Here is a 13,118-nt window from a genome sequence, read left to right as displayed (position 1 = left end):
TGGCCCGGCGCCCCCAAGTATGCACTGATGGTGAGTACACCCGTAAACCGGAAGTCGATTTGGCTTGAAAATGCAAGTGCAACACGTAAAGATTTGCTGTTGAAAGCTTTTGTAAGGCTTCCTATGGACTTGCTCATGACACGGAGTGTCTGGTGAATGTGAACTCAAAGCACGGGTTTCCTTCCAGATGTGTTGCTTATGATTGTCTTATTCGAGTACGTAAGTTCAAGTTTCCTTCCCGCAAACAGCTGTTGCGCACAATTTGCCTCGAATTTTCGATGCTGGAAGTTGTATTTGCTCAAGCGTACCACAACGCTTTTGATTTTCAAGCTGGCTGTTGTCAAAATGTGCCCATTCTACTACCTGATCGGTACGCCTTCGTTGATCTATTCAGAATCGCTCCCAGTTATAATCATGTCCAAATTTCACGATTTAGTGAATGGAGTGAATGCGCCTATCACATGTTTGAACTTTGGTGGTCAGCTGGAAAATTGGTCAGCAAGGTGAATCGCAGCTGCGAGACTTACATATCTTCGACTCTCTCCATCTTACTCAACTTTTCCTCTGCCTCTGCGAAGAACCACTACAGCGATCAGTGCCCACAAGAACTAGCAACTCGAGTCTCGTCACCGTTCCTGACAACCAACTTCGAGTCGAGTAGCCAGAAAGCTTCGCAACTGCTATCATGACGCTCCCCAAATTCGCCCTCCGATACAAAGACTTCTCCCAAGCAGATCTGCAGCTGTTTGTCAAGGCGCGCAATGGCAGACGCATGCGCAAGAATGCGAGCAAGAAGAGTCTTATCAAGGAACTTGTAGCCCTTGATGAAGCCGCAACCTTTCGCTTCGTGGACCTTCCACCAGAGATGAGGAACCTGGTATACGAGCTACTCTTGACGCACAACCGATTTGCCGGGCGCAAAGCATATCCTGCTATTCTCCGAACTTCAAAGTCGATGTAAGTGTTGGCACTGTTACAACTTCAGCAGCAGCGGGCTAATCGTGGAGATCTCAGGTACCAGGAAAGCAAAAGCATATTAGATGCCGACAAGGTGATCAGTATCGATGCCACGTATCGCTGTTTCCCGCGCTTGCATGGTGGCTATGTCGATCTCAAAGGCGATGTTAAATTCCAGGACATGCTCTCCACATTGCAACGCCATTTCGAGCGCGACCTGGGGAGTAAACTCAAGCTTCTGCCATCGATTGGCTCACTAAAGATCAAGCTGAGGCTATTCTCAATAGGTCCTCCGCGTCCTCAGGACATGAGCTTTCCCAAAATCAAGTACTTCATCGACATGCTCTTCCGGCCCTGCAGAGGCCTGAAGCGCTTCGAGATTGAGTGGAGGATTCAGGATGGAGTCTTCGACCTGGACGCGCTGGCTTCTCTCGTTGCGCACATTCGGACACAGTGTGTTGCTAGAGGCATCGAGCTGCAATTCAAGAGTCTGCCGCAGAATGTGGAGGAGAGCAACTCTTGAAAATGAGCTTCGACATAAAAGCTCCACTCATCAGAAGTAACGGCCTCTCGGGAAACAGACGGCGCGGACCTCCACAAGCATTTCAAATATCCTACGAGACTTCAGCAGCCCTCGTCTGATTCTCACGCCGACGCGTTGAGACCGCACTGGGCAGATTCCTGAAGGTGACAGATACGGGAACAGGCGAGAAGATCTGTACAGGTCTTTGAACCATCAGGCAACCGGCTTGACCTTCACTGGTATCGTACGTCATGCGCTGGTGAAGTCGCTCCCAGGCAGGGCTCAGGGCCTCCGTAGAATGGATCACAGCGCGAAATTGCGAAGATTGGTGCATTTTAATAGACTTTCTTTGGTAGTCGGTGTGCTTGCAGAAGTCAGAACGGTGAAAGCAAGGGACGAGGGTGGACGCGAAAGCTCGGCAAACCTGCTCACGTGAGCATGAGTTTCACGCTAGACTAGAAACGGATGGCTTCAAATACACGACTTCTTATTTTGGCTCCAACCTCAGCTTTCTTTCTCCCTGTCCAGCTGGCGAATCTCGACGACAGATGTCTCAGGCGCGCCACGATGGTGTACGACGATGGTCTCGTGGCCGCCAAGCTGACAAGAGAAGAGCAGCAGCAGCTCTCGCCCAAATACTACACGCCCGGCACTGGCCGGAAGGCTGGAAGGGGCGCAAGCTGACCGTCTGACGCACCAGGAACAGCATGAGCAAACACGTTCACCGAATCCCTTGAAGAGACTCACCGCAAGTCGATACACGCTGCACCAGAGATGAAATCAATGATTGGTACGGGGCGCAAAAAATTCACAAAGTCCGCTCCATAGTCCGAAGTCCCGGTCTGCAAAGAAGGGGTGAAGTCTCCCAGCCTCGTCGTCGGAAGCTCTAGTAGCCGCCGCCGAGCACTTATGCGAAGGAGAGTAACATCAAGCGACGTCAACGCCGAATGAAAACGACAGATCACAAATCGCCGCTGCAAGTCTTTCGCTCTGTTCTCCTTTCCCCTTAATCTCACCTTAGGATCCGAAACTTCCGTCTGACATGGCATCCCATTGTTCCCGGGTTCGATTGTTCACATGGTTGGTGTGGTGAACTACTTAGCGCGACAGCTGACGCGCCTCGCCAGGCTCGCCTTATACTGAAATACCCACAAAAACGTCCTAAGGATCGACGACGCTTACTCGCTATATATCGATTTGTCGTCGTCTCGCTCCGTTGTTGCAAGACACATACCAGCCACCTGACCTCACACCACTCACTACCACGCTCGTTTTTTATTGTCTGAATTTCTCCATTCACATCTTCTGTCTTTCCTCCGTCATCGACACAACAATTCGAAACACAACACAAATCATCAACATGCCTACAGCCACGACCAGCAAATCCTCTCGTGCATATCGCACTACAAAGTTTATCCTCCTTGTCATGTCGAAGATTCCCGTACCTTCGATACCTGCCTGCCTCAAGCCTGCCAGGACACCTCCACCGCCACCACCACCAATGAGCAGGGCCGCCAAGAGGCGATCTCTGCAGCCGGAATTCCTTCCAGAGAGACGCGAAGCCACAATCAGACCCGAGAGAAGGCAGAGTGCAAAGAGAAAGTCCTTGCCACCGACACCGAGACCAGTCTCGATGGTTACCAGTGTGCCGAGTGAAAAGACTATCATCGAATGAACGAAGGAAAAGGAAATGCTGGGTTCTGGTCAACCTGGGAGGATGAACTCGCAGGACGGGTGGAGAACAAGGGCGGAAGAGACAAGCAGAGCATCCGCGTGTGTCAAAGTGATGGGAGATGTCATGAAAGAGATCGTGCGAAAGAGCACGATGGTACTATGAACGGGCTCACTGTCCTCATGCAATCATCACATTTCACTGGCCATCGGATAGGGCTCATGCGACGTCTCTGGAGATGGGAATTCGTTTCACTTATGATGAGGACATGACCGGGAGTCATGATTAGGGAGGACTATGTATAGTGAACTATCAGGATGTTCGGAGTTTGGCATGGCGGCGTTATCCCAGGAATAGATTGGAATGGTAGGAAAGGAAAGGCGGGAAAGGAATGGAAAAATTTGCCTCTGGAGTTGTTACAATAGTCTTTTGCGAAAGTCATACCACATTTGGTAGCCAACAAGGACCATCAAGATCCATCTTGACGCCAAGCTCGAACAGAGGTCCGATTTCTTCAGCCTTCAACAAACGCCAGAGCTGGGACTTCTCGCCAATGGCAGAGAACCGAGAGACGCCAACGGTGAGTGACGATAGGAGATAGACAAAGTCCCGAAAGCCTTTTTTTCTTTGCTGCAAAGAAAGCGAAGGACTATGCTGGTAAAAGCAGGCTGTGTTTGAACCGGTGCGATCCAGTCGAACACTGTTCATCTGCTCTGAGACTTTCTGCTCTGCAACCAGTCATACCCCATGAAAAGCACTAAAGTCGAGACTCCAGTAACGCAGAGCACAACAACACTCACCCATATCGACAACTGCGAACCATTGATCTCTTTCACATTCATGCCAAAAACACCAGTGACGAATGAAAGCGGGACATAAACAAAAGCCAACTTCGTCAACATCTGAGTTCTTCTCCCTTGCTCTTTCGTTGCTTCAGCATCTACAACGCTGATCGTGCTCAGAAGAAGTGTGAAGGTGTCCATTAAGAATTTCTCCAAATTGTTTCCGTTCTCGAGAATGTCTTGGAGGATGACGTCAGGGTAGCCGATATACTTTGACGCGGGAAGCGTGTCTTTCAAAGCTGTCAGTTCCGACTTCACGTCTGGTGAGAGCCATTTGAGCAAGAAGTTGACTTCGCTGAGAAGTGTTGTTAGATCTTTTCGCTGGCGGTGCAGGTCGTCTGTGGTTCGAAGATTCGGCCGCTGGATTTCGTCAAAAGCGAGACGACTTATGTTCTGGTCCAGGATCCTCAGGTTCGCAGCCCATGTGGATGACGCGAGAAGATGGAAGAATGTCTCGGGAGAGATATGGGCCTCGGCCGTGAACCGCGGAGCGAAGAGGATATGGAAGTGCCATGGGTGAGCGAAGAACTGGTGAAGAGCTTGGAATAATGAAGGGCAATTGTCGTCGTAAAGACAAGGCACCTTTAACCCACCACGATTGAGACCGACTGGAAGTCTCAGTTCTGGCCTCAGCAGTGGAATATCGTGGGCCGGGCATATTGGAGCATCCACGAGGATGAGACCTGCCATCGCTGATCAGCAGCTGTCGTGCAGAGCCATGGTTCGCATACAGAGTTTTGGCTGCAGGAAACAGCAGGAGACACGCGTAGCTACGCGCCAGCCACGTCGTTGATCGAAAGCAGCGAGTCGCGGCAACACGTTATTGTGCTCGAGGACGTCTCGTGTCGATGCGAGCCGCCCATAGCCCAATTCCGTCACGCCATCAATGTGCCAGCTCTCGATCGAAGAAAGAGTATGAACTGGCTTCTTGCGATCCGCTGACCATTGACCTATGATAGCTTTCTCTGGACAAGTCCCGGATATGGCAGCGGCATGTTCAACGAAGAACGCGGGTTCGACATCGAAACAACCTCCTAGCGCTGCGATCCAAGTCAAGTCAATGTTCTCCACGATCAGTACTGTTTCATCTGAAGCATTTTCGACGGCGATGTACTGCAAGTGAGAAAGTTCTAGTGCAGCTTGCGCATACACCGTGTGCTGACTTGCCCTGGTCGCACTTCTGGCTAGGTGAGTGTGCCTCTCTAGTAGCAAATTGGTTTCCCACTGCCCTATACCGGCGTAGAAACGTTGGATATAATCCTGCGGGCTCATTTCTGCAATCTGGTCTACGGACAGCGACCAGGAGAGCTAGCGATGCAGGCAGCGTCCGCTGATGTATCCCACTTTGATTGCAGTGTCCAGTGGCTGTGGGCGCCACTCTTTGCTTGAGTACCATGGTCCACCCATGTGAATTGAAGCGAGGCCGCATCAGCTGGTCCTGTTGTGCAACCGCACATGTAAGCTTCCTTACCGGTCAGGCGGGGCCGCGCACGTTACAAGAGCATGAATGCAAAAGGCTTCCTATGGTGCAACTGACTATGCCGCGAATTTTTGTTTCAGAGCAGAACACAATCGCACAGGACAATTCGTAAATCTTGCCACTAAAGCGCCATGGTGCGTATGCATCAACGTGGCAACAACATCATTTGACAGCTCTGTAGGGACGAGGAGACATCGACGTCAAAGATTTGAAGCTCAAACAAGTATATCCGAGCTCGAAGGATGCGTTGGACGACAGAAAGATCGAGTGAGTCGCTAATAATTGTCTCGTTTCCCCGGGACTGATCATCAACAGCATCGTCCTGATCCATGGCAAAGCAGCCCATCCCTATAAGACCTGGACCAAGCAGAAACCCGAGGAAGCGATACAGACTGACTCTAGCTCGGCTCACAAGAAGAAGTACCTGGACTGGACCACCGAAGAAGACTGGCTGCCATCAGCTATTCCAGGTTCGCGAATATTCCGTTTCGGTTATCGAGGAGACTGGTATGGCAAAGACGCCATCAAGACACGAACGTCCGACATCTCTACATCTTTGCTAGACCAAATTGCTAGTACACGCCGGACTTGTGCAAACCGGCCCTTGCTGTTTATCGCACATAGTTATGGTGGTCTTGTCCTCGCGAAGGTAATAGTCAGACACAAATACTGGACGCAGCTGATTTAGGAAAAGGCCCTCGCAGATGCTTGGCACGATCAGACAAGATGGCCTGACATCTACGCTGCGACTGTTGGCGTGGTCTTCTTAGGCACGCCATTCCGAGGAACCACCCATCTGCTCCATCTAGCCATACTGCCTCTGATTCAGAGCACCGACGAGTTCGTCTTCCCAGATGATATCAAGGCGTCGAAAGCCGATAATGACTGGCTGCATGACATGTTCAGCGATTTCTGCAAAAGCATTCGTGAGTCCGTGGAAGACGACGGCAAAGCGCCTTCAATCGCATGTTACTTCGAGCGAGAGCCTACCGACCTCAGCTTTTATCTGCGTAATTTCCAGATCGCAGAGCGGGAGACTCTAGCCAGCGCACACCAATACAGGGACATAGTGGTGAGTGAAAGTTCTGCTTGTCTTGACAATATGTCCTCGACTCTGGACATTCGGAAGTTTTCGCGAGCGTGCGACCACTTGAACCTGCACAGATTCACAGACCTGGAAGATGAAGAGTGGAAACTTTTCAAACAAGTTTTACAAGAATTTTCCAGTGTCCAACCGCGCCTCGCGAAGTCATACCGTGAGAAACTGATTGCGAGTCTGAGGTACGACAACATGGGTCAGCGTCACGCCTCGATACCAGAGCCCTGCGAAGGAACATATTCTTGGATCTACACGAACCCTGAAGACGACTCCGAGGACGACTCTGAAGACGACAAATGTGAGGGGCACAGCTTCGACACATGGCTTCGTAACAATGAGCCGACATACTGGATCTCAGGGCGAGCTGGTTCTGGAAAATCGGTGTTGCTTGCGCGCATCGTTGACGATGAAAAGACTTTAGAGGGACTCAAGTCGTGGAGTGGCCAGACCTATGTACAGCTGCTGTCTTTCTTCTTCTGGAAGCCTGGAACTGGGCTGGAGAACAACGTACAGGGTCTGTTGCAGAGCTTCCTGTATCAGCTGTGCAGTTCTCAGCCTGTTGTCGTTACGTCCGAAGTGGTCAATGAGCTTCGGTTGAGAAATCAACAGATCCCGTCCTGGACCGTGCCCCGATTGACTCGCGTGCTCCAAGCGATCCTCAAGGCCACGGAACCAACGCGTCGATACTGTATATTCATCGACGGTCTGGATGAGTTTACTGGGGATCAGCTTGACCTTCTTGACTTCGTTCTAAAGCTACGACATTGTGGCAACGTGAAATGTTGCGTCAGCAGTCGTCCGGAACGGCCATTCGAGAAGGCTTTACACTCAGTGCCGCGGCTGAAGCTGGAAGACTTCAACTACCACGACATATCCTTGTACGTCCAGATTGCCTTTGGCAGGGCGGACGCAGCAAGCGAAACTCGCTTGATTAATAAGATATGCTGCCGTGCTGAAGGAGTCTTCCTTTGGGCCGCTCTCGTGACAAGAGATGTCCTACGTGGGCTTGAAGCGCACGATGACTTTCTTGTGCTTGTGAGCAGAATCGAGAAATTGCCTCTGGACCTAGTCGAACTGTATCGCCAAATGTTGGAAAAAGTGGACCAAGGGCACAGAGCTTCCCTAGCATTTTATGTTCAATGTCTAAGAGCACCTTCAGCAATATTCTCACTGTTCACCTCCATTAGTATCCTCACAGCTGATCGACTCAAAAATATCCCTACTTCATACAAGGACTTCGCAGCGGAATGCGAGGTCACTCAGATTCTAATCAGAATACACTCCGGGGGGCTGCTAGAAGTATCTGAATGTGATGAAACTCAAATTAAGTGGGCTACTCACTTGGAGAAACCGGAATCCGAATGGACCATGGCAGCCGACTCTGGTGCTGAAAAGCCACTGAAAACTCGGCGCGTCCGGGCGCAGTCTGGGCACCACGTTCCTCTTCTGCGTTCGGAGGCTCAACAGGTCAAATGGGTGCACCGCTCAGCGTACGACTTTATTTTCGAATCTAATGCTTCGAATGAACTCGATTTACCAGATCTGATGGAAGTATCCGCTCGACTATGGCGAGCTGCTCTGGCGTACCTGTGGTTTGCACCATCTGTTTACATGCCTCTTCACGGCCGTATTCCTGGCTTCAGGCGGCGCAGGAGGCTTGCAATCGGTACGGTGCACCATTGCACGTCCACCGTGATTCGCATCTGCCAAGCGCTTGGCATGGCAGTCTTGGAAACGACTGCTTCGCAAGGCCGACTACACGAGCTGTCTAGGGTCGTTGCGAAATTTGACATAGAGGAATTCGGGTATATGCCGCTTAGCGACGTCTACAACCACCCTTTTGGCGAGCTACTGTACAGCATCAGCCTAGTGGTCGGCCAGCCAGGGACCGTGATGTTTTGGGTTCTCTGCGCAAATCATAGTTCTAGCGATTTAGACTTCTTTGCCAGGCAAATGACGCCTCTGACAGAGTTGCAGGAGACAAGCTTGGCCTGGTTTCTACTGGCACACCTCACTGCTTGGACTGAGAAAATCGAGCCTGGCGATTTCGATGCAGCATCGGCATTGCAGATGTGGCTCTACGAGATCGTCACACCCATGCTCTACTGCATTGAGCGACTGCATCAGTTGGGGACACCGGCAGATGTTGCCAAAGACACAATAATAACCTCGCGTCGTAAAATATTTGATGCTGCGAGGTTTGCAAGACGCGCAATGTCTGCGCCGGGCTGTGACGGCGATTATGTGATAGGTCTGAAATGTCGGACACCTGCATCAGGAATGATTTGCGCAGCCATCGGCTGTGTTCGGAGAGCCTGGATGCAGGCGCTGTTTCTTCATCACCACCTCTTTGATGAGTTTAAGTTTTGCGACATAGAAGTGATCGACAGTCACTTTCGATCCTGCGATACAACATTCACCTTTAGATACATGTCTCCCCATTGCCCGAAGCTGTATTTGACTCCTCAGCTGGAATCGCAAATCAACGAAGATGTCGAGCAAATGAGCCGACCACAGGCCCCTCAACACATCCTCACCATTGCGCAGGCTGTCAGTCGTCTGGACTTCAAAGACATCTCATTGAGTTCTTTGATGAAGGAGCATGGTTATGAAGAAGACGCTTTCTGGAATATCACGGTGTGCTTTTCCCACAATTTCATCCTCCAATACAGCTGCTGATGTGCGAGCAGTCCATATTCGCAAAGCGAGCGGCAATCACGACTGAGTACGAGTTGCGAATAATGGCCGAGCCTGCCCGGAAGAGAGGCAAAAGCTTGATGGAATTCTGGGGAGCTAAAAGTGAGGCTCTCGCGTCATATCGCGCCGTTCGCGAGCGCTGTCAATATTTCATCAATCGCGCCTTCGATCGAGAAATAGCTCGAGAAACGGCGCTGGGTCGATTCGACAGTCACCCGAGAACAAATGCATACGACCTCGATAATGATCAACTGTAAAGTAGGAAGAGATCGTAAAATGAGATACCCAGTAGATAGACTCCAAAGCAAGATGGCCTCAATGTTTTGCAACTTGGAAAGACAGATCCCGCAAGCCAGCTAGTTTCTACCTAGCAGATAATCGTACCTTTGCTCTTCTGGACCCTGGTTGCGAAGCTAAAGGAGAAAGGAAAATCGTGAAGAGAGACTTTGCCGAGAAAGCAAACGAGATTGAGTGACTGGCCCGAGAGAAACATATTAGCTAGAGCATCATGCAGCGCGATTACACTATTGTACTGTGGGATCGTCTACAGCGTTCCAAGATATTACTACCTGACAAGCAATGTCATGCACGGTATACATGCAACACGCACCACCCAATGAAGTGAAGTCGCAAACTAAGATGTCCGCCAAGGCTTAGTTCTAGAACCAATCTGACTGCGGTCTGTTCTTTTTTGTTCCTTCCTTTCTTCCTTCTCCTCGCTTGCGATGGTACTATAACGCAACAGGAATTGACACGATGACGAGAAATAAAAAAAGGGTGGCCCGTCAGAAGTCTAGAGGTGATGCTGCTAGATCCATTCGTGACTACTTATCACTCACTACCTCGCGCAACTTTCCAAAGCCATTTTGCTCATATGGCACAATCATAGATTTGGGTATCGCTTCAAAAGCATTAGGAAGAAACACCGGTCCATGCAAGAACAGAACAGAATCAAGCCTAGCAAGTCACACATCAAACGAACAGAAATTCCAAGAATAAAATTCGTTTTCATGGTGTCAGCCTTTTCATAGGCAAAAGATTTCTCCTTTTGTTGTGGATTTTTCACAACCTCGCTCTATCGCCTGATGCCAGAAGAATGAATTAGTATGAGTTGTTCTATCACCCCTTCTGAATAGTTCTGTCCCATACGGTCGGTCGATGCTCACGCATCGCCAACGGCAGACATTCGAACCAGTTTCTTACGCACCATTAACCAACTCCTTGATCTCATCTCCAACCTTCTCGTGCTCCTTGAAAGGATCGTACATCCTCGCGCGAATGTAATCGTCGAGATCCGCGTCGCTCAAATTCCTCAAAGCCAGCTCGCGGTCCATGCCGTCTTTTTGTGCGGCGCGGATGACGCCTCGTGTCACAACGACGGAGACTTCGCGGATGCGGCGGATGTCGGGGTAGAGCCAGTTGTCGGCGATTTCTGATTCGGTGAGGGAGGTAGAGAGGGACTCGGCGGAGGCGTAGATCATGTTTTGCGTGACATTGACGGCTTTGCTGAGGATTGCGCCGAGGCCGATGCCGGGGAAGACGTACCTGGGAAGGATGTTAGTAAGTGTAAAATAATAATAGACGAGGGAGTACGCACATGTTGTTGCCTTGACCGGGAGTGAGCTCCTTGCCCTCGTATGTGAGTGTTGGGAAAGGAGATCCGGAGGCGAACAAGCAGCGGCCCTTGGTGTACTTGATGGCGTCCTCGAATGTGCACTCAGACTTGCTGGATGGGTTGGATAGAGGGAAGATGACTGGGCGGTCGTTGAGCTCAGCCATTCTGGTCAGGATTTGAGGTGTGAAGGCACCGCCGATTGTGGAGAGACCCATGAGGATGGTTGGCTTGACGTATTCAATGACCTCTTCCAGGTTCTGGAATTGTTGGCCATCGTTGTCGTCACGAGCAAAGTAGATCTTGTGCTCAGCCAGAGGTCGGCCGGGTCGGTCGAGGGTGACCAGACCTTGTGAATCCACGAGCCAGAATCGCTTCTTGGCCTCCTCTTCGCTCAGACCCTCCTTCATGAAGAACTCTGTAAGTTGCTTGGCAACTCCGACACCTGCACTTCCAGCTCCGAGGAAGACAGCACGCTGCTCTGCGGGGTGGACACCGGATTGCTTGACAGCGTTGATGAAGCCACCAGTAATGACGGCTCCAGTACCCTGGATGTCGTCGTTGAACATGGTGTACGTGTCCTGGTATCGTTCGAGAGATGGGAATGGGTTCTTGAAATCCTCAAACTGGATCACGATTGATGGCCATCGCTCAGTGAGAGCTGCCATCATCTCGTCCAGAAATTCCTTCTCTTCCTCCGCGGTGACCTTGTCACGTCTGCTGCCGAGATATAGGGGATCGTTTCGGAATTGCTCGTTGCTGGTTCCGAGGTCGAGGCAGAGTGGGAGTGTTCGGAGTGGGTGGATGCCGGCGCAGGCAGTGTAGAGTGAGAGTTTGCCGACTGGAATGCCCATGCCGTTGATACCAAGGTCTCCGAGACCGAGGATACGTGAGCCATCAGTGACGACAGTGATTTCGACATCGTGTGGCCAGTTTTGGATGACAGAGTGGAGGTGTCCCTTGTCCTCCCATGAGAGGTAGAGGCCTGGAGGTGTTAGTCAAGTCGTGAAAGACCGCAGCAGACCACTCACCCTCTGGTTGTGTGTATAGTTCCGACCATCTTTGGCAAGCCTCTCCCACAGTGGGTGTGTAGATGAGAGGAGTCAGCTCCTAAATAATTGTCAGAGTCTTGTCTTTCTGCCCTGCTCTTTCAATGGTGACCCACCTTGACGTTGTGTGCGAATAGACGGTAGAAGAGGTTGACGTTGGTGTTTCGGAGCACAGAGAGGTATTGGTACTTCTCAATGGGTGTCTTTCTTGATTCGAGGACAGCAAGGCCTATAACGTGTCAGTAGGCCGAATGCCAATGCCTCGGTGTTTGAGCTACTCACATCGCTTGGCTTGGTTCTCAAATGACTCGACAGCTGGAGGAGTCAGGCCGTATGTTCTCAGGTATTTGCGAGTCTCCTTGGAGTGTGTGGTGTCGTAGTCGGCACTGGAGGGAGAAATCTCAGCATGTGTTTGGACATGGGACCTTGTCGAAAAAGTTGACATGGAGGATTTGTGAGGTGAATTGTCAGAGAAGGGTGCTACATACGGTGCTGGGACAATTCGCCTCTCTGGGTGGTGGTGGTGCACGGCAGCTTGCTTGATGTTTGCTTGAGGAGCAAAGCCGTTCTTTGCGGAAGTCATGGCAGCTGCTGCGACTGTGGCCGTGTTCGCGGGAGAAGTGGTGAAAGCTCGTCTGGGGTACCCGGCGTCGGAAAGCTTATTCGAGCAACGGCGAGGCTTGGAGATGCTGCTCTTGGACGACGCAGACGTGAGAGGATGAGGTGAAGGAGGAGGAAGAGGATGGGCAGAGGTGTGGTGAGTCGAGACAAAAGGTGCAATTGTAGTCTGGGTCGCGCGACACGAGGCAGCGGGAGTTGGAGAGATGCTAAGCTTAGGCAAGCGGGCCGGGCGAGTTGGCGGCATATGGGTCTTCGAATGGGTGAAGTCGGAGGGTATCGGGGGATTTTTTGGATTTTATTATAGGGTCGCAGGCTGATCCACCGGTCAGGCTGAGGTGATAATGCGCAGGATGGTGGTGAGTGCACTGGATGAGCCGTTCGGAGAAGGCGCAACGGATGCAGGTATGAAGTGAAGGAGAGTTATTCTGGTGTCGCAGGGAAGGCCGTGCCTCTTGGGCAGTCTGCTACGAAGGCCAGTGACTCCGAGCGACTCCACGAGAAAAGCCAATGCCTTCGCCGACCCTGCAGGATTGCTGATGCAGCGAGGGGAGCGCTCCGGTCGGGCA

The 13,118-nt window shown here is 51.3% G+C and overlaps 5 protein-coding genes across 5 annotated transcripts; 3 read left to right on the top strand and 2 right to left on the bottom strand.

Moving 5' to 3' along the window:
• Positions 1–685: 685 nt before the first annotated feature.
• CKM354_001131500 (uncharacterized protein) lies at positions 686–1,480 on the top strand (the record flags this gene model as incomplete). Its single annotated transcript, XM_044806799.1, has 2 exons — positions 686–957; positions 1,015–1,480. 2 exons carry the CDS (start codon positions 686–688, stop codon positions 1,478–1,480), a joined length of 738 nt encoding a protein of 245 aa, XP_044662734.1.
• Positions 1,481–2,840: 1,360 nt separating this feature from the next.
• CKM354_001131400 (uncharacterized protein) lies at positions 2,841–3,155 on the top strand (the record flags this gene model as incomplete). Its single annotated transcript, XM_044806798.1, has 1 exon — positions 2,841–3,155. The coding sequence occupies one exon, from the start codon at positions 2,841–2,843 to the stop codon at positions 3,153–3,155; it is 315 nt and encodes a 104-aa protein (XP_044662733.1).
• A 701-nt stretch (positions 3,156–3,856) lies between these two features.
• CKM354_001131300 (uncharacterized protein) lies at positions 3,857–5,266 on the bottom strand (the record flags this gene model as incomplete). The annotated part of the gene is made up of 2 exons (XM_044806797.1): positions 3,857–4,677; positions 4,726–5,266. 2 exons carry the CDS (start codon positions 5,264–5,266, stop codon positions 3,857–3,859), a joined length of 1,362 nt encoding a protein of 453 aa, XP_044662732.1.
• Positions 5,267–5,605: 339 nt separating this feature from the next.
• On the top strand, positions 5,606–9,527 carry CKM354_001131200 (uncharacterized protein; the record flags this gene model as incomplete). The annotated part of the gene is made up of 5 exons (XM_044806796.1): positions 5,606–5,608; positions 5,656–5,741; positions 5,790–6,123; positions 6,169–9,210; positions 9,264–9,527. The coding sequence occupies 5 exons, from the start codon at positions 5,606–5,608 to the stop codon at positions 9,525–9,527; spliced, it is 3,729 nt and encodes a 1,242-aa protein (XP_044662731.1).
• An 805-nt stretch (positions 9,528–10,332) lies between these two features.
• Positions 10,333–12,796, bottom strand: CKM354_001131100 (uncharacterized protein; the record flags this gene model as incomplete). Its single annotated transcript, XM_044806795.1, has 7 exons — positions 10,333–10,352; positions 10,478–10,815; positions 10,868–11,867; positions 11,914–11,992; positions 12,048–12,160; positions 12,214–12,317; positions 12,420–12,796. 7 exons carry the CDS (start codon positions 12,794–12,796, stop codon positions 10,333–10,335), a joined length of 2,031 nt encoding a protein of 676 aa, XP_044662730.1.
• Between the last annotated feature and the right edge of the window lie 322 nt (positions 12,797–13,118).

Source organism: Cercospora kikuchii (assembly GCF_019650295.1).
Source record: "Cercospora kikuchii DNA, contig_00008, whole genome shotgun sequence".
Lineage (NCBI taxonomy): Eukaryota > Fungi > Ascomycota > Dothideomycetes > Mycosphaerellales > Mycosphaerellaceae > Cercospora > Cercospora kikuchii.
The sequence above is the reverse complement of the archived record's forward strand: the minus strand, read 5'-3'. Positions and strand labels throughout refer to the sequence as shown.